Source organism: Loxodonta africana, chromosome 3 (assembly GCF_030014295.1).
Source record: "Loxodonta africana isolate mLoxAfr1 chromosome 3, mLoxAfr1.hap2, whole genome shotgun sequence".
Lineage (NCBI taxonomy): Eukaryota > Metazoa > Chordata > Mammalia > Proboscidea > Elephantidae > Loxodonta > Loxodonta africana.
This window is the reverse complement of record NC_087344.1, coordinates 159,469,974-159,494,335: the sequence shown is the minus strand read 5'-3', so window position 1 is coordinate 159,494,335 and position 24,362 is coordinate 159,469,974. Positions and strand designations below refer to the sequence as shown.

The following is a 24,362-nucleotide window of genomic DNA, read 5'->3' as shown; positions in this document are numbered from 1 at the left end:
AGGACTAACATACCAGATCTACCACAGCCTTCACCAGGCTCAGTCCAGTACAGCTAGACGGTGCCTGGCTACCACCACTGACTGCTCTGACAGGGATCACAATAGAGGGTCCCAGACACATGGAGAAAAATGTAGAACAAAATTCTAACTCACAGAAAAAGACCAGGCTTACTGGCCTGACAGAGACTGGAGAAACCCCGAGGGTACGGCCCCCAGACACCCTTTTAGCTCAGGAATGAAGTCACTCCTGAGGTTCACCCTTCAGCAAAAGGTTAGATAGGCCCATAAAACAAAATGAGATTAAAGGGGAACAGCAGCCCAGGGGCAAGAACTGGAAGGCAGGAGGGGACTGAAAGCTGGTAATAGGGAACCCAAGGCCGAGAAGAGAGAGTATTGACATGTCATTAACCAGTGTCATAAAACAGTTTGTGTACTAACTGTTTAATGAGAAACTAGTTTGTTTTGTAAACCTTCATCTAAAGTACAATAAAAAAAAAAAAAGTTATACACCAAAATAAAAGAGAGAGAGCTTGGCTGCTAACTGAAAAGTGGGCAGTTCAGATCCACCCGCTGCTCCTTGGAAGCCCTATGGGGGCAGTTTTACTCTGCCCTATAGGGTCGCTATAAGTTGGAATCAACTCTTGAGCAACAGATTTATTTTTTAACTAAAAGGTTGATGATTCTACCCAGTGGTGCCATAGAAAAAAGGCCTGGCAATCTGCTTCCAAAAAGCAGTTCTAGTCTGTAATCCATGGGGTTGGCCTGAGTTGGAATTAGCCCTACAGCAAAGGCTTGGTTTGGTTTTGTTGTTCCTTATCTTCTAAGGAGTGCAAATTAAAGGTAGGAGTTTTCTAGACCTGCCTTTGCCTCTTACAGCAATCTGGCTTTTTCCGCTCATGTGCCACCAATTTACATTGATTAGTAAACAAGATTGGGAAGAAAGGAATGTATCAGCCCATAGTAGATAACACTTAGGATATCATTAAGCTAACTTTGCTACCAAAAATAAAAACCAAACCCTTCGCTGTGGAGTCGTTTCCAACTCCAAACGACCTTATAGGACAGAGTAGAACTGCCCCATAGGGTTTCCAAGGAGCGCCTGGTGGATTTGAACTGCCGACCTTTTAGTTAGCAGTCGTAGCTCCTAACCACTACCAGAGTTTCTTACTTTGCTACAATACAGAAGTTTTCAGGATGGTCTTTCATCCTGGAGCGAGTGCAAGCTTAATCACATGCAAGATTTCATGGGTATAACCAAAACAATGAGAAAATATGTGTGTGAGTGTGTGGAATTACTAAACCTTCTGAATGTGTGTTCAGTAACACTATCTCTTTGTTGTTTGAGATCAGCATTAATGACTCCCACTCAGTCAACACTTAATGTGCCCTCTGAAAGAATTTTTCTCAGCCGAAGACATCACAGGTGTGCACTTGCCTCCTCAGGCACAGGTGTGTTTGCAGTGGTCAACAGCCGTTCCTTGTCCTTGCTGGGAAAGCTGACCATCAGTGCTGCCTTTAACATTGTTTATATCTACACCTCCGAGCTTTACCCTACAGTTATCAGGTATGTGCCACACTGCATTTTGTTGTAGATGCTTCCCTCAAGACACGGTATGGTTCTCATTTCATCTGGAGCCTAGTCCACAGCAACTCAGCCATCAGTTGTAAGCACGCAGCTGTCTCTGTAGACTGCTCTTGCCTGCTTGGCTGAGGAAAACGTAGCTTTGTCTGAATGTCCGTGTGTAAAGTATAAAAACTCTATGCTAAATGTAGCCCATCACCCAGATAGTGCTCTGATGCTTTCATTTCTGTGAATTTCATTGATGTGATCACCTGTCCTTTGTCAGGCACATGACAGACAGGGGGACAAGGTCCCTATTCTTGCAGAGCCTACACTTTAGCAGGGAGGATGAACGAACAAGTATGCAAAATTATTAAAAAGATAATTCCATGTGGTAATACGTGAATGTTAGATGTAAATATCAGATGTTAAATGTGGTTTTTAGTGAGTAGAACATGCTTAGTCAGAAAGAGTATATTCCATCCTGAATTTTCCCTCTTAGAATAAGTCTGACAATAAACAAAAAAACCCAAATTTGAAGGGTGAGGGTTCTGCTAGCTTTATAAAACCACCTCTGTGGGCCAGGCCCTTATTCCCTCAGTCAGCCTGTTCAGTCTTTTTAAGGATCCTTCTGAATGAATCCTTGTTTTTCTTTTACCCCTGCAAGAAACCTAGTGGTTCTTTCTGCCTGTTAATTTAAAATCATTTTTCCCAGTACCGAAATCAGATTGTCTGTGACTGGCTGGTCATTTCCTACTTGCTCCTGCAACCTTTCTTTTGGTTACTGGCTATAAAACGAGGGTGACCATTTTGTCCATACTGGGATAGTTTCGTCCAAACTGGGACATAGTACGGGCGTTATTGATAATCAGGCTCGGATAACAAGGTCACTCCATGACTGATACTGTTCTTTCCCACTCTGTCCCACCTCTTTCAAACCCACACTCCCCAGAAAGGTAATGTTCTTGGTTTCCTGAGAATACATGCTCAGTCAACTCCTTTTTATATCCCTGACCTTTTCATAGTCAATTAGTTGAGTTTAATTAACTGGACAGACTTAGATCATAAAGCCCTGGCTCTCTATGGCTATAGTAACTGATAGGAAACCTAAGAGGCAAAAAGCCACAAAAATGCTTGGCAAAAAATATTCAGATGTTTAAATCTGCAACATTGTGCCCAGTAAGGTAGCTTCCAGTCTCACGTGGCTGTTTAAATTTAAATTAAGTTAAAAATTCAGTTCCTCAGTGTCACTGCCACAGTTGAAGTGCTCAGTGGCCACATGTCTCTAGTGGCTACCATATTGGACAGTGCAATTAGAGAACATTACTATCATCACAGAAAGTTCTGTTAGACAGCACTGCTGTGTAGGATCTGAACTTCTGCTTTGGGATATATGTTACTCTTCAGATTTTTTAAACTGCCCCCCTGGAACTTACTGATTTTTTTTTTTTTTTTTTCCTACTCTTGCCTTCCAGGAATGTAGGGCTTGGAACTTGTTCCATGTTCTCCCGAGTTGGTGGGATTCTTGCTCCCTTCGTCCCCTCACTGGTTGGTTTGTACCTCCTAGTTTTTCTTGATTCTCTGCTTTGGAAATGTTTGTGCTTTGAGTAGAAAGAGGTAATGAACAGATGCCATATAAGATTACAGCACCAATGAGAACCTTGTGCCTTTTAGACTAAGAATCCAGTGGCAGATGGACTCTTTCCAAGGATGGTTTTACCCCTGATGGGTCTGATTTTTGCTCAAGCCTGTAGACCTTGGAGGGCCTGCTAGTAGCAGCTTCCTCCTTCCTGTCACCATTCACAAGTTAGTCAATCGTCAAGTATTTATTGATCTGCTGTGTGCTGGGCTCTGTGCTAAGCACTGTATATATTATCTCATGTAATCTTCGTAACAACTATATGAGGTAGGCATTGTTGTTACCTCTGTATTAAATATGAAAAATGCAGCAGAAAAAAGGTAAATACTTTCCCAAACACACACCACTTGGAAAAGAACAGAGGAGTAATATACTTGGTGGTAGGACTATTAATGTTTTTGGACATTTTCTAAATGTCATAGTTAAAAGGAAGGGAAATGGACCTAAAAACCTTCCAGTCTTCAAATTCTCAGATTCTGTGGAAGACCCCATGGGGTTCCTTGGCATGTTAGTCCATTGTCTGATCTGTAACTGCTTCTCAGCCAAGATTTACCCACAGGGTGACTAGACCCTCTTCCCCAGGTCTATTTCCTCTTGTTGTGGGGCCTGTGAACCTACTCTGTAGCAGCTCTAACTCACCCAGCTGCATAGTACGGGGATGTCTCTGAAAGGCCACTACACCCTTTTCATGCTTTGAGTTGCAGTGCGCTTCCTTTTTCTGCATATATCCCCTCCGTGTTTCATATTTAAGACTCCTTCTTATGCAGGATAAGGAGTCTTATTCAATTCCATATTTCATTCTGTGAGTGTGTCCAACATTAGGGGTTTATTGCTAAGATATCCCACTTTGGATGACGATCCCGGAACAATATAATACCCAGTGTGGCCTTGTGGAGGGAGCCCTGGTGGCACAGTGGGTCAGTGCTCGGCTGCTAACGGAAAGGTCCTTTTCCCTCCTCTCTCTCTTCCTCTCCCCTCTGCCTTCTCTTCTCTCACCCTTCCTCCTCCTCCTTTTTCTCTTCAGTTCTGAAAAATCAGGAAGAATTTATCTGAAGGGCAGTCCTAAACTAGCAGTGGTCCCACCCACAGAATTAACATGGTCCCACCCATGTGGACACTGGAAGCCCATACCAGGGCTTAAAGCAGAGCTGCATCTGTGCTGGACTCAGGAATGTTAATCAGTTCTCAGAAAGGCCCCAAAGCAACATCCCACAAGGAGTGTTCTCTGTGTTAGCGTTGAATCTAATTGTATTTAAAGAAGATATTCCTAAGATTATATTTTTTGATCTCTGAAGCAATTGTTTATAGTATGGTTGCTTACCATATTTATTTCAAGCAGTTTACAAGCTCTGTGTGTGTGGTGGGTTTTTTTCTTCTGCTCAGAGTATCTTTTTTTTTTTATAAGTAGTATATTATTGTTTTTGGTATAAGTTCACATGGCAAATTAGGTTCCCATTTGACAATTTCTACACAAATTGTTCAGTGCCATTGATCACATTTTTCACAAGGTGTCAGCGTTCTCTTTAATTAAGCTCTGGTTGTTCCATTTCTTGTACCCTAGTTTCCCTGTCTCTGCGCAGAGTTTTTATTCCTTTAATCTCTGTGCCTCTAAGCTATAGTGTTGAGTGAATCAATGAGGGAGGGTATGTAGGATTGAGATTATTTGGCTGATTCCAGGTTGAGAACTTTAAAGTTTGTCATTAGCAAATATTTTGGGGGTGTCGCCTATGTGATGAGCATATGCAAATCACTGTATTATAAGTTATTACGTGGAATCGATGCTAAGCACCAGGTTTCTTGCGATCTCAGACCCTGTAGGCCTGCTCTGCCGACACACAGCCCATGCCCCCATCTCCCACAGTAGCCACCCCGTGCGTGCGTAAGACAGTCTGCTGCTTCCAATTCACGTACCAGTGCTACTTTTTCATTTACTCACTCCCATCTCTCTGTGCCTGATGAGTCATTGGGTCATTTCCCAGGGCAGTTCTCTGTGAGGAAAGAGAATTGATCTGTAGTGAATTCCAGTGGGAAGATTGCCAAAACCAAAAAACCCATTGCCGTCAAGTTGATTCTGACTCATAGCAACCCTGTAGAACAGAGTAGAACTGCCCCATAGGGTTTCCAAGGCTGTAAATCTTTATGAAAGCAGATTGCCACATCTTTCTCCCTAGGAGCAGCTAGTGGGTTCAAACCACCGACCTTTCCGTTAGCCGCTTAACCACTGCCACCAGGGCTGCTTGTGGGAAGATTAAATGGGATAGTAAATAATGTTAGTTTTTTAGTCATGAGACTGCTGATGACCTCTGCTAGGGAAACCAACACTGACTTTTTGTTTGCGTTCTTCCTACTCCTGTCCCCACAGAAATACGTGCAGTGGTCTTTACCCTTCATTGTCTTTGGAGCCACCGGCCTAGCCTCAGGCCTCCTGAGTTTATTATTGCCTGAAACCCTTAATAGCCCATTGCTAGAGACCTTCTCTGACCTTCAGGTGTATTCCTATCGGAGGTTGGGAGAGGAAGCTCTGTCATTACAGACTTTGGATCCCCCACAGGTATGATGGGGTTTTTTTGTTGTTGTTTTTTTTTTAACCATTCATTCATATCCAGCACTTGAATAAGGTACAGCTTTTGAAAACAAGAATGCTGTGGTCAGATTGAATAGAACTGCGTAAAACTGCTGGAAAACAAAGGTGTAGAATGCAATAGCTGCTCACTTTAAGAGAAATAAAGACAATAGGTGTGGTTTATTAACATTATCGGAGTACTTGTAGGGGCTAATTCGTAGGAGAATAGATGTCATAGAAATACATTTGTCCATTGAATAGGTAGATGGTAATTTTCATTTTAGAAAGGTGACATCATTTTACTGCCCTTTCCTCTTTTCCTGTTTCAGTCTACAGACAAAGACAGCATGTTAGAGAACGAGAGTGAGGAAGAGGAGTTTTATGATGCGGACGAAGAGACTCAGATGCTTAAGTGAAGAGCCCCAGATATCTCCTCAGAAGCATTGGATCATCTTTTACGCCTCTGGCTAAGGCAGGTTCTCCCTTGACATCTTAGAGAACTGTAGACAGACAGACGTGAACTTATGTAGGTGGTCCTCAGTGTGGCATGATTTTTTGAGGCACAGGAAGAGCCGGAGAAGAGATTTCATGAGAGAGAACTCACTGCATTGAAGGAACAATTTCCTTCAATTTGTCCAAAATTTGTCCAAAAATTCAGGTTTAAGTTGGGATCATGACCTCCGGCCCAGTAACTCAAACACACATTCCAGAATGGTAGGCAGAATCATTTCTAGAAGTTTGATCACGCTGCTTTTCCTTCATCATGACCTAAAGGCAGATACGTACAATTTTTCACCCTTTCAGTAGGATAAGACATTCTTAAGATTGAATCTTTATACGATTTTTGATACCTATCTCTACCAGTTGTACTTCACCAGGAATCTTCAGAGGCTGATTGGTATTAGGATTTCAGCTCTGTTTTGGAGGAAAAGCACTGAGAGGTGTTTGTGTGGCCCGAGGCCCTCCAGCTTTACCGGAACTGATGACGTTTGAGTTTTCAGCTTGCTTCCCAGCCTCGTGGTTGTCTTGAGTACCTGTGCCTTTTGGTCCCACAGATGATTGACGAGTACAAGCCAAATGTACCAAAGCAATTTTCTTCTGACTCACAGCCCTGCTAGCTCCCTTCGATGCTCAGATTGTGTAATCTCTTTAGTTCCCACTTGTACATACCTCCAGAAAAATTTCCATCTGAGATTCCGCCACCAGCAATAAGCTCAAAAGCATACACAGTAAATGATAAAGCTTTATAAAGATGGAAGGCAGTTAAAAAGTGGCATGTTGATCATTTGCCTCTAAAGCAATGAAAAGATCCAGTTTTTAATAAGAAAGAAAATTGTCTTTCATGAATTTTGGGGTTGTTTTGCTTTCAGTGTTGTGTAATTAGAGACTTGGATAACATTTAAGAACTCTAACTCTTCTTGTCTGCAATCAGCCCCTGCCTTTAGTTAGAATAGAAGGCACAATAATTTCATAGGAAATGGAGGTTTTTTATTAAGTACGACCAACTTTCTGCATTGTCAAGGATTTCATTTTACTTGGATCCACAACCAACACCCATGGAAGCAGCAGTAAAGAAATCAAAAGACACATTGCGTTGGACAAACCTGCTGCAAGTGTTGAAAAGCAAAGAGATCACCTTGAAAACTAACATGCGCCTGACCCAAGCCGTGGTATTCTCAGTCACATCACAGGGGTGGGAAAACTGAACAATGAATAAGGAAGACCTAAGAAGAGTTGATGCCTTTGAATTGTGGTGTTGGTGAAGAATATTGGATATACCATGGACTGCCAAAAGAATGAACAAATCTGTCTTGGAAGAAGTACAACCAGAGTGTTCCTTAGAAACAAGGATGGCAAGACCGCTTCTTACATTGGACATGCTGTCAGGAGGGATCAGTCCCTGGAGAGGGACATCATGCTTAGTAAAGTACAGGGTCAGCAGAAAAGAGGAAGACCCTCAAAAAGGTGGATTGACACAGTGGCTGCAACAATCGGCCCAAGCATAACAATGGTTGTGGGCATGGCGAAGGATAAGGCAACGTTTCATTCTGTGGTACACAGGGTTGCTGTGATTCCGAACCAACTCAATGACACCTAACAACAATAGCCAACTTTCATGTAAATCAGAATTGTACGTAATTTCCTAAAACCATGTGCTGAAAACGTCAGTTTCCCCAGGAAACTTGAATGATATCTCAAATAGGAATATTAACGTGGAACCAACCAACTTGGGCAGCATTGCTTTAGTCACTTTCCCAGCTAGGAAAATGTCTTTGTTTTCAGAATTGTCATTTCTGGTAATGTCTTAGAGGAAAAAATGCATTAGAGGTAGAGAAGATGTTACCGTGACTGTTTCTGGAAACCTGGGAGTCATCACCCCCAATTGGCTCCGAATACACTCCTGTTCTCTTCCACATTAACTTTTTGGTTTGCACTATGTCAATGGGTACCTTTGTATTTGTTAAAGTATTTTTATGTCTTTTAATGGTGGTCTGTATGCACTTGTTTATGTATTGGTATTAGGCTCTTCACAAACAGGAGCCATTTCTATCTACTACTATTTATTTCTCCCTGCTGTTCCCAGCACACTGCCGTAGACACAGTAAACCAGTTGCATCGAGTCGTTGGCAGGGTAGAATTGCGCTCCAAAGGGTTTTCATAGCTGAGACCTTTTGGAAACAGATCACCAGCCTGTCCTCCAAAGCACCTCTGGATGCGTTCAAACCACCAACCTTTCGGTTGGTAGTTGAGCATTTGACCATTTGTGCCACCCGGGGACTCCTAGACACAGTAAGGACCTGATCAATATTACTGTTTCTAGCCTTCACGGAGGTCATGGGAACCGCCCCCCCAATAGCATTCTTACCAACTTCCACTGTTGGTAAATCTGACCCAAACCCCTAAATGGTAGAGTCCTGCCTGGCCTTTCTTTGAAAATGGAAACCCACCACCCACCATTAGGAGAGGAAGAGAGGAAAAACTGAGAAGGACACTTAGGAGCTCCTCTTCAGTGGTTGGGTATTAAAAATAAAACTATATATAAATTTTTGGTTAGAACTTTATCCTCATTATAAGAGCAATACATCCCATTATAGAAAACAGAAGGAGAAAAACCATCACCCGTAGGCTCAACACCCAGACACGACCAGTGTTACGGATGTGTTCCATTTGAAGATCAATTGGGAGTCCATCTCTCTATTGGCATCAGGGTTGCCTGTGCCTCTGGCTGTATAAATGAAGTGCCTATCAATTGTGTTCCTGGGTCTCCTTTCCTAGCTATGGGATGGAGAATGGGAGGGAGGGATAGGCTGGGCTATCAACTGCTCATGTCAGAAATATCACTAAATTTTGTCTCATTTTAGGTGGTCAGTCCTTTAGTAAACTTAAGGAGCCCTGGTGGCACAGTGGTTAAGCACTTGGCTGCTAACAGGTTGGCAGTTTGAACCCACCAGCCGTCCTGTGGGAGAAAGATGTGGCAGCCGGCTTCCATAAAAGATTACAGTCTTGGAAACCCTATAGGGCAGTGCTCTTCTGTCCTATAGGGTCACTATGAGTTGGAATCGACTCAATGGCAGTAGGTTGGGTTTGGATTTTAGCAAACTTTAATAATTAACTGTTTTTTCTTTCTACTGTTTCATAGTAACTGTTGAAGAATATTGACTGTAGGGAATGCATGTGTGTATATCTGCGTTGATTAAATTATTCAGAACATTGATAGGTACCTTTTTTTTTTTTGTGGAGATGATTTGTAAAAAGTTCCCTTTTTTTTTTGCTGTGCCCCAAACTATATTTCTTTTCTCCTAAAAAGCAGCAGGAAAAATGTAAGACACATAAACTCCAAGGTTTCCAGGGTCAAAGGTCTTATTAACAGCATGTCCAGAACCTTGGAACCACACCAGTACGTTGGAAGAAGCTGTGTTGCAGTTTCCTGATTATATGACTTAAAACCACTGCCCAGTGGGAAATCTAATACTTGTCAGTTTGACTGCTTTCAAGTACTATAGACATTCTTTAGTATTAAAAAACAAATAAAACAATCAGATGAAAATTGTGGGGCACTGTAATCTGGAGAGGTTTTTTTATGGAAGTGAAATTGATGAAGTAGATTTATATTCTTAACAAATACATAGAAAAATTAAAATATGGCTTTCCATTAGAACTCACTCCTCTATTACAAGTTCCTATTTGATTATTGGTTCTTAAATTGAAAAGGTGTTTATAAAAGGTTAGATTTTTTTTTTTTTTTAACTAAATAAAATACAGTTATTTTGGCTTCTTGTGAGTTTAATAAAGGATCACAAAACATAGGCCTTTTGTTCTTACAGAGTGTGTCAGGATATATAGCAGTATCTTTGGCAAATTGGGCAATAGAGAACCTGCTAGAAATTATAGGCAATGTGTGTGACAGACACTTTAGCAAAGTTGGGGAGTCATAGGCATGAAAGATAATTATAAAAATATTTTTAGAAAAAGAAAAATGCAAAGATGATACATTGTTGAAAAAATCTGCCATTAAAAGAAAAAGACCTTATGATTATCTCAATGGATGCATAAAGATTATTTGACAAAATTCAATGCCCATTCAAAAATTAAAAGTATTAGCAGATTAGGAATAAAAGACACCTTCCTTAGCAGAGGTGTTGTAGTAGGTATGGTGGACTGGCTCGCAGCATCTATTCACCCTCCAGGCACCTTGGCCTTCATACTTTTTTGATCATTACTATAGTAGGAAACACTTTCCATATATTTTTATTCTCTCTTTCTCTACCCCTCTCACCGTCCTCCCCCTTTTTCCCCACCCACGTATACATAACTTTAATGAAACAATACTTACTCTTCTTGCTAGGCACAGTGATAACTTCTATTCTGTTTTATTTTTCAGAAATGCTGTTTGTGGCCCACCTAATCGATTTCATGACCAACTTTTTAGTTTACATGAGTAATAGGGTGCTGTGTTAGTTTCCAAAGGGACCCTGGTGGTGTAGCAGTTAAATGCTCACCTGCTAACTGAAAGGTTGGTGTTTCAAACCCACCAGCTGCTCTACAGGAGAAGGATTTGGCAGTCTGCTTCCTTAAAGATTACAGCCTTGAAAACCCTATGGGGCAGCTCTGCTGTGTCCTATAGGGTCACTATGAGTTGGAATCAACTCGACAACAATGGATTTAGTTTCCAGTTGCTGCTACAACAGATTAACATAAACGAGTGGCTTTGGACAACAGAAATTTATTCTCTTAGAGTTCTGGAGGTCAGACTCCAAAATGAGTCTTAAGGGGCTAAAATGAAAATGTCAACAGGGCTGGTTCTTTCTGGTGGCTTTGGTGGAGCATTTATTTCATGCCTCTTCCAGCTTCTAGAGGCAATTCCTTGGTTCCTGGCCTCGTCACTCCATACTTTGCTTCTGTTGTCACATATACCTACCACAGGTATCTTAAAGTGTGCCGTTAAAGGATCCTAAGTGGACTGGATCTGGTGGAGGCATTAGAGTATATTGTAAATTGAAGTGGATAACTTAGTCATCACTTGGAAAAGCCAGACCATGGGTAACAGCCCCAAATCTGCATTTACCAGTGATCTTGTTGACCTAGTTGGCTAAGTCTGCAGTCTCCCACAGAGACATATTGTCACTTATTGTTTGAAAGAATAAACTGCTTACAAAAGAATTTGAGCCTAACAGGTCTTTGTATCTGAGTTTAATTCGTTGCTGTATCTTAATAATGATTATCTTTTTCCCCATGTTCCAGAAGTTGTCTTATTAAAATTATTGATGTCTTTCGTTTATCTCCTGTAGTGCTACCTCAGCCTCTCTCTGTTATGTGCTCTTCAAGCATCCTGTACTTTTCCATATAGTACTTGTTGTGTAGTTTCATAATAATGGTGTCTTCCTTTTAAACCATAAAAAAAAAAAAAAATAGATCTGTGAAAATAGGTTCCATGTCTTGTTTCCTAGTACATTCCATACTATAGCCCTGGACCCCATGTGTTGTAGCCTTCTGCCACAATTCCATGTCAGCTCTATTGCTACACTGAACTCCAGAGCAAGCTGTGTGTTATTCATCTTAGTGGCCTTAAGAACTAGCATGATGTCTGGGACACAGTAGGCATTCATTAAATTTCTAATGAGTCAATGTCCAGACACCAGGCAGTCAAGGTTGGTTTATCTGGTCTATCTGTAGTTATGTACTTTAAAAAAGGGATGCTCCTCCCCAAAATCAGTTTGAGAAGAAGTCAGTGGATTATTTCACTTTGGAAAGCTACTTCTAGGTCACTAGAGAGGCCCTCATTCCACCTGAACCTTCTCATTGCTTAATCTTGTCATTTTGTATGAGGTTAGGGTTAGGGTTAGAATATGTTCCTTTTAATAAGATCTAAGATGTCTGCCTTGAGAATAGAAGTAAGTAAAGAAGGATTATTGAATAATCTTGTTCATGTACTTATAAACTTATTGCCAAAGTTGCATTCAGCCTTCTGAATTATAAACTGAGTTAATTTGATTACTTTTTTTTTTTTTTTAAATCTCCCTGCACCCACAGAGAGGCAGTCTACCCTAAGAAAATATTTTTATGAAGAATTTTTGGCATAACCATCAATGTGACATTCAGGTCTCTTAAAATTTACCTATGGAAACTTAATATATAAAACATCCAGGAAAGCTGTCAGTTTGATTCCAGGCATTTGAGGGATCAGCACATTAAGGGTGAAAAAAAAAAAAATCATTCATACTAGAATATTAGATTAATGTATAGATTTTTGTATCTGCCCAGTAACTCAGAAGCTGAGTCTTATATGTTGATTAAAATACAGGGCACCTTTGACCAAAAATTGCTTTGTCAAAGGAATAAATGAATGAAAAAAATGAGAATAAAGGAAAAGTTGGTTTTATTTATTTTCTCCATCCATAGAATTCCATAGTTACTGAGCCACCAATATCATAGCAAATACATAGCATAGAAGACTTTTTTTAGAGTGAAAAAAGTTAATTTTCCTATCAGCCCATCAGGAGAGGGGCAAGGCTTGATAAGGTTTCTGCTAATAAAGGGGAGAAGCATGAACATAAGGTTGAAGGCCTGGGGCAGCACCAGAGAATTCTGAGGCAAAAAAAATCCAATGTCTTAGTTTCCTAGTGCTGCTGTAACACAAATACACAAGTGGGGGGTTTTAAAGAACCAGAAATTTATTTTCTCAGAGTTCTGGAGGCTAAAATCAGGGCCTGAGCTGTGGGCTTCCAGTTTCTGGTGTCTGTAAGCAATCCTTGGTGTTCCTTTGGTTGTAGGCAGTTTCTCATGTGTTATTTGTCATCCCTTGAGTCTGTGTGCCTCTGTGTGTGAGTGTGTGTGTGTTTGAATTCTGTTTTTATAACTCAGAAGTGATTAGGTTTAGGATCCACCCTATATTGGTGTGGCCTCATTAACATGTCAAATAAAAACCCTATTTCCAAACAGGATCCTATCCACAGTTACACATACACACACCTGTTGCCATTCAGTCAATTCCGACTCAGCGACTATATAGGCCAGAGTAGAACTGCCCCAAAGGGTTTCCAAGGAGCAGCTGGTGAATTTGAACTGCTGACCTTTTGGTTAGCCGCCTAGCTCATAACCACTAAGCCACCAGGGCTCTATCCACAGGTACAAAGACTAGGAATTCAACACATACATATTTTTTTTGGAGGGGAGGGCACAGGGGAGAGGACACAATTCATAACATCAAAACACAAAGTTCTGTTTTGGTCATGTGGAACAACGTATTAGAGTGAATTAAGCAGAGAAATTGAATCATTAAGAAGCTTAGTGACGTCCGAATAAGAAATGGAACAAGAGCATAGGCTTTGTATGTCTTTCAGTTTCCTTTCCAGCCTTTCAAACCACCCTAGATAGCTTTAAGTTTATAATTTGGTACAACCACTTTGGAAATTGATTTGGCACTTCCTTCAAAAGCTAGAAATAGAAGTGCCGTATGATCCAGCAATCCTAGTCCTTGGGATATATCCTGGAGAAATAAGAGCTGTCTCACAAATAGATATATGCACACCCATGTGCATTGCAGCACTGTTCACAATAGCAAAAAATGGAAACAATGTAGGTGCCCATCAACAGATGAATGGATAAACAAATTATGGTTCATATAATGGAATACTACGCAACGATGATGAATCTGGGAAATATCTCACAACATGAATGAATCTGGAAGGCATGCTGAGTGAAATTAGTATCAAAAGGACAAATATGTATGGGACCACTATTATAAGAACCCAAGAAAAGGTTTAAACACAGAAGAAAACATTTGTTGACGGTTACTAGGGTGGGGAGAGAGGGAGACGGGAATTCACTAGCTAGTAGGCAATCATCTTGGAAGGGAAGGACAACACACTACGGGGGAAGTCAGCACAACTGGACTAAACCAAATGCTTCAAGGGACAGAGTAGCAGGCGCGGGGGTCTGGGAACCATGGTTTCAGGGGACATCTAAGTCAATTGCATAACAAAGTTTATTAAAATGTTCTGCATCGTGGCATCTGGGTCTTAGAAGTTTGTGGGCGGCCATCTGAAATGTACCAATTGGTCCCAAACCACTTGGAGCAAAGAAGAATGAAGAACACCAGAGACATAAGGAAAATATTAGCCCAAGAGACAAAAGGGCCACATAAACCAGAGAGACTCCATCAGCCTGAGACCAGAAGAACTAGATGGTGCCCAGCTACCACCAATGACAACCCCGACAGGGAATGCAACAGAGTCCCTGATGGAGCAGGAGAAAAGTGTGGCGCAATATTCAAATTCATCTAAAAAGACCAGGCTTAATGGTCTCACTGAGACTGGAGGAACCCCTGAAGCCATGGCCCCCAGACTGTTAACCGAGAACTAAAACCATTGCCAAAGATTAGACAACTATAAAACAATACTCGTGAAGAGTGCGCTTCTTGGTTTAAGCGAATACACGAAGCCAAAGGGGCAGCTCCTGTCTGGAGGCAAGACTAAAAGGTAAGAAAGGACAGGAGCTGGTTGGAGGGACATGGGAAACCTGGGGTGGAAAGGGGGAGCGTGCTGTCACATTGTGGGGATTGCATCTAGTGTCATGTAGCAATATGTATATAAATGTTTGTATGAGAAATTGACTTGAGGTGTAAACTCACCTAAAGCACAATTAAAACAAAAAGAAGTTTATAATTTGGGAAATGTACGTAAAAGATAAAAGATTTCTTCAACTAGTTGCTAGTATTCAAGAGATTATTTCACTATAGGTGAAAATCACGTTTATTTATTCATCAAGTCTTCAAGGAACTCCTATGTTTCAGGTCCTATTTAGGTGCTGGATTAAAAGAGCTAACATGTATTAGCATTGTTCCAAGAATTTTATATGCCTTGGAGCCCTGTTGGTGCAGTGGTTAAGAGCTTGGCTGCTAACTGAAAGGTTGGCAGGGCAAATCCACCTTTTAGTCCTTGGAAACCGTATGTGGCAGTCCTACTCTATCCTATAGGGTGGCTATGAGTTGGAATCGATTCCACAGCAAAGTGATTGGTTTTGGTTTAGGTTCCAAAACATCTTTAAGACCAGAAAATGTCCTTAGGTGCAGTTGGACTATAGAATTCCGTAGTTACTGAGTCACCAATACCATAGCAAACAGGTAGCGTTTGTATATGTAGAAGACTTTTTACAGTGAAACACTTATGATCTCCCCAGTTTATCAGCGGAGGGACAAGGCTTGATAAGGATTCCACTGATAAAGGGGAGAAGCATGAATATAAGGCTGAAGGCCTGGGGCAGCACCAGAGAATTCTGAGGAAAAAAATCCAATGACTTAGTTTCATAGTGCTGCTGTAACACAAATTCCACAAGTGGGGGACTTTAAAGAACAGAAATTTATTTTCTGACAGTTTTGGAGGCTGAAATCCAAATCAGGGTCTCAGCCATGTCAGTTCCTTCTGTGGGCTTCTTTCCTAAACTTCTGATGTCTGTCAGCGATTCTTGGTGTTCCTTTACTTGTAGACAGTTCCTCACATGTCGTTTGTCATCGCCTATGTGTGTGTGCGTGTGTGACTATGTCTATTCTGCCCTTTTTATAACTCAGAAGTGATTAGGTCTAGGATCCAGTCTATACTGGTATGGCCTCATTAACATATCAAGAAAAACCCTATTTCCAATCAGGATCCTATCCACAGCCACGCGTGCATGCGCGCGCACACACACACACACACTTGTTGCCATCAGTCAATTCTAACTCATAGCAACCCTGTAGGAGAGAGTAGAACTGCTCCATTGGGTTTCCTAGGAGCAGCTGGTGGTTTTGAACTGCCAACCTTTTGGTTAGCAGCTGAGCTCTTAACTGCTGCACTACCAGGGCTCCACTCACTGGTACAAGGACCAGGAATTCAACATATATGTAAATATTTTGACAGGGGAGAGGGAACACAGTTCAATCCATAACATCGGAGAACAAAGTTAATGTTATTTTGCTCATGTGGAACAATGTATTAGAGTGAATTAAGCAGAGAAATTGAATGATTAATATCCTTAGTGATGCCAAATGAGAAATGGAATGACAGCATAGGCTTTGTGTGTCTTTCAGTTTCCTCCTCAGCCTTTGAAACCACCCCAGATAGTTTCAAGTTTATAATTTGGGAAAAGTACATGAAAGATAAAAGATTTCTTCAACTAGTTTCTAGAATTCAAGAGATTATTTCACTATAGGTGAAAATCACATTTATTCATTAAATTTTCAAGGAACTCCTATGTTTCAGGTCCATTTAGGTGCTGGATTAAAAGTGCTAAACTTTGCTGAGCATTGTTCTAAGAATTTTATGTATCTCGGATCCCTGGTTGTGCAGGGGATAAGAGCTTGGCTGCTAACCAAAAGGTCGGCAGTTCGAATCCACCATAGGCTCCTTGGAAACCCTATGGGGCAGTCCTACTCTATCCTATAGGGTCGCTATGAGTAAGAACTGACTCGATGGCAACAGGTGACACATCTAATCCTCAGAAGAAAATGATGAAATTTATATTGTTGGTTTCATTGTATGGAAGAGAAAACAGGCTCAGATTCAGTTAATTGCCCAAATCACACAACTAACACTTGGCAAACCTAGCTTCAAGCCCAGGCCATTGGACTTCACAGGTCACGTCTTAAGAGACTATCCTATACTGCCCTGATTCTTCAGTGGTTCTTGAATTTTGTTGTCAGGTGTCTTTCAGTCACCCCTGACCCGTGGTGACTTCATGCACAAAGGAACAAAAGGCTGCCTAGTCCTGTGCCAGCCCCATGATTGGTTGTGGATCAGACTGTTGTAATCAGTAGGATTTTCAGCGGCTGGTTTTTGGAAATCAGGCCTCTCTCTTTAGTTCGTCTTAGTCTGGAAGCTCCACTGAAACCACTCAGCCTCCACTGACAGACAGATGGTGGCTGCACATGAGTTGCATTAGCTGGGAGTCGAACCTGGGTCTCTTACATGGAAGGTGAGTATTGTACTACTGAACAACCAATGCCCTTTTGAGTTTTAACCAGGTCTTATTGGAAACCCTGGTAGCGTAGTGGTTAAGTGCTACGGCTGCTAACCAAAGGGTTGGCAGTTCAAATCCGCCAGGCGCCCCTTGGAAACTCTATGGGGCAGTTCTACTCTATCCTGTAGGGTCGCTATGAGTCGGAAGCGACTGGACGGCATTGGGTTTGGTTTGGTTTTTTTGTATTCTACTATGGGTTCTATCTGAAGATGATGGTGATTATAACTACCATGCATTGAGTACCAGGCACCATGTTACCATGTTAAGTACATTCCATATGTTTTGGCATATAATTCACACAACAGCTCTGTTAGGTAAGGGTTAATAATCCCTGCGTTGCTGATGAAAACAATGAAGGTTAGAGATATGAAGTAACTTTCTCAAGATCACAGCTAGTAAGTGGCCGTGCTGGTCTAAATCCCGTTTTGTCTTTGGCCAAGGCCCATGCATTTAATTACCCGCTCTGAACTGCCTCCTGTGAAGGATAGTTAATTCAAGAGAAAAGAGGATATTTCTTTCTCAAAGACAAAGAAATTGCTCCAACTTTTCCCTGGTTTTCAGGGGGGAAACCTGTTGCCGTCAAGACGATTCCAACTCTTAGTGACCCTATAGGACAAAGTAGAACTGCCCCATAGGGTTTCCAAGGAGCACCTGGTAGATTAGAACTACTAGACCTTTTGGTTAGCAGCCTCAGCTCTTAACCGCTACACCACCAAGGTTTCTCGGCTTTCAGGACAAAAAAAGCAAATTGAGAAGAACAGATGCTGGTGGAATCCTTACAAAGTTAAGGCTCAGACATTTTGATTAGGCACCTTCTGGATGCAGACCATTTTAAGAAAAATTCTAATAAATTCCTTGGAGATCCTACCTTTTTTTTTAGTATTATTGAGATTTTTTTTTTTTTTCTCCAGAATTAAGTCAATGGAGGAATACATTTGTCAGTCTGGAATATGGATTGCTTGGGAAGGTTGTCAAGATTCAGACACCACTTTAGTGGGCTGAATCTCATCATAATCTTATAAAGAAGATGGCAAAATTCTTTGCCATATTTTTGGGGTGCCCTTTGAAGTTACTCTCATTATGCACTTTACCCAACCTTTTGCCTTTGAGTCAATTCCAACTCATAGAGACCCTATAGGACAGAGTAGAACTGCTCCGTAGGGTTTCCAAGGAGCGGCTGGTGGATTTGAGCTGCCGACATTTTGGTTAGCAGCCAAGTGCTTAACTACTGTGCCACCATGGCTCCATGTTCATGTTAGGGGGTACTATTAATCTGTCATTCCATCAAGTTCATTCAAGAAAAATTCACTGAGAGCCTACTGTGTATCAGGCATTGTAATAGACCCGGAGTTGTCAAAGATCAGTGAGACAGGTTTCTTCTCAAGCTGTGAGTCTTCCCAGAGTCTGTGACCTGAGCAGGAAATGGGGGTTAAGTACTGCACAGGTAAAAAGGCCTTGGTGCAATTACAAAGAACATTTGGTCTCCATATTTGGGAAACTGGCTAGCAACAGAAATGGATTTTTGGTTTTTTTTCAAGGAAGAATTTCTTGAGAAGTGACTTCTCAGGCTGAGATTTCTGCTATCGGTTTCAAGGAAGTCTAGGTCACATAACTTCTCAGCTACCCCTCTTAAGTCTTTTCATTATAACCAGTACCAGTTGCTGTCAAATCGATCCTGACTCATGGCAACTCCATGTGTGTCAGAGTAGAACTGTGCCTCATAGGGTTTTCTGTAGCTTATTTTTTAAATGTAGATCACCAGGCCTTTCTTTCCAGGCACCTCGGGGTGAACTCAAACATCCAGCCTTTCAGTTACCAGCTAAGCGCTTTTACTGAGTGCATCACCCAGGGATTCTCTTTTAATTACATCACTGGCTGAAACCTTTTATTTAAGGAGAGGAAGCTCTCTGCTATCAGCAAAGGGGACGTGTAAGTATTTCCTTACATGGTCTTGTCAGATCAGTTACATTTCAAAGCCCAGAACGGATAACCAGGATTCCCGAGCTGCCACCGGTTTTTCTCCTTCCTCATTAAACTTCTTCACTTGATGCTTAATAACTTTTAGGTTTGAAACCTCTCCAAAAGACATTTTAAGTTCCCTCAGAAATCCTAATGAATACAGCTTAAATAATGGTTTTAGAATCAGGGAGACTTGTTTCTCATTCTCATTTTCCTCAGCTATAAAGTGAAAAGTTAATAATACCACCATTATTGTCAGTCTGGTGTGATGATGGTTAAATGATATGTAGGTTAAATTCCACCTACCATATAGTAGGACTTCAATAAAGTAGGAACCCCCAAAGATTTTAAAACAAAGATGAAATACATGCATAAAAAGAAATGTGACCCTCATGGTGCCGTGCATTTTCAAAAATGAAATCGATATGGAATGTTTCAGGAAAACATTTTCACCTGATCCACCTCATTTGCTAGCTAAAAATACAACTGAAGAAATCATGATTCTGTAACCATTTTCCTCTTCCTTGTCCGTGAAGACCTTTCTTGAATGCCATTTCCTCCTACAGGAATGCCTTTCTGCTGTCTTCCCCCTGGGGAAAAGCAGGCTTTCACTCCCATTTTTCCGAGGAATTCCTGGGATGGGGAGGAGACTGTAGCCTCTGGTGGGAGGAATGCAAGGAATATAAGAGACTGTTTCCTCCAGCCCTAGACAGCAGATCTTTACTCTTTTTCTTTTGGAACCAGGTTGGAGGGGTAAGTGTGGGAAAGAAGTAACTGGGGAGGTTGTGTGTGTGTGCCTGCGTATGTGCACACGTGTGTGTTTTCTAGAACGCTGTTTGAGAACTGAGGAGAGGAAGACCAGTGCGGGCTGCACCATCCTCTGGGCCTTAAGGGAGAAAGAATGATCCCTGATGTTTCCGTTTTGGCTCTAAATCTATACTCAAGAAAAGAAGGTGATCTGGCCAGAGTGTAGTGTCCTCTATGTTCCAGTTGTGAAAACCCAGGGAGGCTTTGGTGGATGAACAAGAAGAAAATTCAGTTGCAGGTTATGTAAGAGGACAAAGGATAGAGAACCCATGTGAACAACTAGATATAACCAAGTCTGATAACATATATACATATATTTTGTATATATGTATGTATGTGTGTGTGTGTATATATATATATGGAGCCCTGGTGGTGCAGTGGTTAAGAGCTCAGCTACTAACCAGAAGGTCAGTAGTTTGAATCCACTAGCCACTCCTTGGAAACCCCATGGGGCGGTTCTATTCTGTCCTAAAGGGTCGCTATGAGTTGGAATTGACTCAATGGCAAAAGGTTTGGTTTTTTTTGTTTGTTTTAGCTTTATATACATATATACCAAAACCAAAACCCAAACCAAACCTGTTGCTGTTGAGTTGATTCTGACTCACAGCAACCCTATAGTACAGAGTAGAACTGCCTCCATAGAGTTTCCAAGGAGCGCCTGGTGAATTTGAACTGCTGACATTTTGGTTAGCAGCCATAGCATTTAACCACTATGCCACCAGGGTTTATATATATATATATATACAGACTTAGTTATATCTAATTGTTCCCATGGATTCTGCCCTTTGCCCTCTTTCCTTTCCACTTTGTATTACTTTCCCTTAGCAATTTTGACATCATCTGCTCTAAATATTGAGTTTTATTGTTTGTATATTAGTTATTTTTTCTGATTATAAAAGTAATAGTGTGTTAATTGTAAAAATGATGGACCATGCAGAAAAGGCTGAAATGGAAAATAAAAAGCAGATGCAATCCTGCTACCCAGAGACACCCATTCCTCACCTTTTTTCCATATATGGTAATGTTATTCCTGTTTATCGATCTGTCATTAACATTTTTCTGTTATTAAATATTCTCTTAGTAAATTACTTTTAGAGACTGCAAAGTCTTCTGTCATATGGATAGGTTATAATTTAGTCAATATCTGAATGTTAGATATTTAGCTTGTCCAATTTTTCCTATTAGAAATAAGATGTTCAGATATTTGGTGTACTTCCTGTGTTTACTTCAGACATATTTTCAGATGCAGACTCATTGGGTAAATGGGCATGGTTTAGAAAATCTGGGTAAAAATTATCATATCAGTTTACATTGTTATTATTAGTATATGAGGGCCAGATTCCTCTCAGTCTCCTGAACACCATTATCTTTTTCTGATTTTTGCCAAAGTATCAAGTTATAGGGGTAGGGTAAGCACCTCATTGTTGGGACTTAATTTGCATGCCTTTGGTAACTGAGAGATGTCATCGTTTTTATGTTTATTAATTATTTGTATTCCTTCTTCTGTGGCTTGCCTCTTCAGGTCCTCTGCCATTCTATGTTGTGAATTTATGTTTCCTACTTTGGAAGTTTTAAATTTTTATTTCGTTCAAGTTTTCAGTGTCTTCAGTGTATGTTCCTCATACAAGTTCAGATAAATGTTCATCTCCTTTTTCTTCTGGTTCTGTTGATGATGTACTTTTCTATTTATCTCCTTAAGTCACTTGAAATTGATTTTGGTGTATGGAGGGATATAGGGGCCTGGCTTTATTATTATTTTTTTTTTTTTTTGCTGAATGGCTGACTATTTTCGCTTCCACCATTTGCTCAACCATCCATGCTTCCCCCACTGATGAAAAATACCACCTTTCCCTCAGGACCTGTAAGGATCCAGAGCTCATACATGGTTTTGGTTGTTTATGCAGAAGAAGGAGGTGGATGGAAGGGAATGGGGCTTGGGAGAGGCACTAAAGAGATTTCAACTTCTGAGTAATATCTTGTCCATTATGTTTTTAAAAAATGGTTGATGACAAATGTTCTCACTTGTAAAATCTGGCCTGTGAGCTTATGAGTATTTTCTCTGGTACTCTATAACAAACATATGGCTGGTATTCTATTACAAATGTATGGAAACTGATTCCCTGAAGTCCGTAGGAGCTCACCAGTAAACAGCCCCGCATCTTCTAAAGAGGCAATACTTTAACAATTTGTCATTTCTTTTATAGTGGTTTCCCTTCAAATGTTCTTCTTTTAAGTCCATTTTCCTAGTTTATATTTTTCTAATGCATTTTCCACTTTATTCAAATTTTAAATTGGTTGCCCTAGGGTTTTGCAGAGTAATCTCTCCATATCTGTGACCACATCTTTCTCATTCTTATTTTGTGTATTGTTATTTTCTTATTTTGTCTTAATTAGACCATCTAAAGTGTCTTTGTTTTGTTTTAATTATTCTTTTAAATTGCCAAGTAGCTGGAAAAATTTATCATCATTATTTATTATTTTTTATTGTTTTTCACTGTGGTCAAAGGATATAGTCAGTACAGTATCTTTTTACAATGTTTAAGATTCTCTCTGCCATGATTTTTCTGTTTTTTTTTTTTTAAATGAGCACTTGGTAAGGTTATCCATGTCTCCATTTCATTTTTGTCTACTTGATCTATCAATACAAGTGTGTTAAAACCTCCTACTGCCGTAGTGTTTTTTCCAACTTCTTTTTATATTTCTAGCAGTTTATGTTTTATATGAATGTTAATAATTACATAAGGATTCTTGCTTAACTGTTCCATCTTCATAATGTCCCTGTAGACAGCACAAAACTGAAATCACTTTGTCTCATCTTGGAGTCTATTTTAATAGTCTATTTTGTGTTAAACTAGTGTTTTCTTTGTAGTTTCTTTTTCTGTAGTTATTTTAGAGGTATACATTCTGTTTTTAGTTCTATTAGTAGTTACTGTTATGTTAAAAATAAAAATATTTGAAGCTCTCTTTACCAGCATTAAGAATAAAATAAAAAGACAAATAACCCAATCATAAAATGGGCAAAGGACTTGAATAGACATTTCACCAAAGAGGACATTCGGATGGCCACCAGACACATAAAAAGATGCTCGGTGTCATTAATCATCAGAAAAATGCACATCGAACCCTCAATGAGATACCATTTCAACTCCCACTAGCATGGCTAAGATAAAAAAAAAAAAACAGAAAATAGCAAATGTTGGTGAGGATGTGGGGAAATTAGAAGCCCTTATTATCCATTGCTGGTGGGAATATAAAATGGTACAACCATTGTGGAAAACACTGTCGTGTTTCCTCAAAAAACTGAAAATAGAACTACCATATGACCCAGCAATTCCACTCCTAGGTATATACCCAAAAGACTTGGAAGCAAAGACTCAAAAAGAGACTTGGACACCAATGTTCATTGCTGTACTATTCACAATAGTAAGAAGGTGGAAACAACCTAAACGTCCATCAGCAGGTGAATGGATAAACGAATGTATTTCATGCATACAATGGAATATTACACAGCCAGTAGGAGCAATGAAGTCTCGATATATGCTACAGTATGGGTGGAGCTTGAAGACATTATGCTGAGCGAAATAAGCCAATCACAAAAGAGCAAATATTATATGACCTCACTTATATAAAAAGACAAGAAAAGGCAAATGTGCAGAGGCCAAAGTTTGTTAGTGGGGAAAAGGGTGGTTAATGGTGATGGGGAAACCACACAGATTAAGAGTAGGGTTGCCTAGCTGATTATTGTAATTGCTGTCAATGAGTTGTACACCTGTAAAAAGTTGAATTGGCAAAGTTGTGTGATAGATATGTTTACAACAATGACAAAAAAGTAGCTGCTGAGGCTGCTTATGTACAACCGAATACCTCATGGGTTTGGAGATTTAGGGTCATAGTTTCATGGGACATCCCAGTGAATTGGCCTAATAATGTGTTTAGTGCTTTTGTTCTATGTCTTGGTGGCACAGTGGTTAATAGCTTGGCTGCTAATCAAAAGTCTGGCAGTTCGAATCCACCAGCCACTCCTTGGAAACCCTGTGGGGCAGTTCTCCTCTTTCCTATAGGGTCACTATGAGTTGGAATCCGGTTTTTTTTTTTTTTTTTTTTTGTTCTCCTAGTTCATTGTGTAGTGCCTGGGGCCTTAAAAGCTTACAAGTGGCCATCCAAGGGACAGCAATTTGTCTCTATTCACCTGGAGCAACAGAGGAAAAAGGAGAGTCAAGACTAGGAGAGGCTATGGAATGCGTGGCTAATTGCCTCTATGAACAACTGCCTCCTTTGCCATGAGACCAGAAGAACTGGATGGTGCCCGGCTACCATTACTGAACATTTTGCTCAGAGAT

General features: G+C 40.5%; 1 protein-coding gene across 3 annotated transcripts in view; it reads left to right on the top strand.

Moving 5' to 3' along the window:
• Window positions 1–23,209, top strand: part of SLC22A15 (solute carrier family 22 member 15) — an 87,071-nt gene extending 63,862 nt beyond the window's left edge. The window contains exons 9-12 of one of the 3 annotated variants that reach the window (XM_064282376.1): window positions 1,444–1,564; window positions 3,037–3,109; window positions 5,563–5,751; window positions 6,093–23,209. In XM_064282376.1, coding sequence (XP_064138446.1) covers window positions 1,444–1,564; window positions 3,037–3,109; window positions 5,563–5,751; window positions 6,093–6,179 — 470 coding nt within the window. In that variant the 3' untranslated portion in view covers window positions 6,180–23,209. Of the gene's footprint in view, window positions 1–1,443; window positions 1,565–3,036; window positions 3,114–5,562; window positions 5,752–6,092 lie in introns of those variants that run through there. The other 2 variants (XM_023547502.2, XM_064282377.1) reach the window with 2 other exon arrangements.
• The last annotated feature ends 1,153 nt before the right edge of the window (window positions 23,210–24,362 follow it).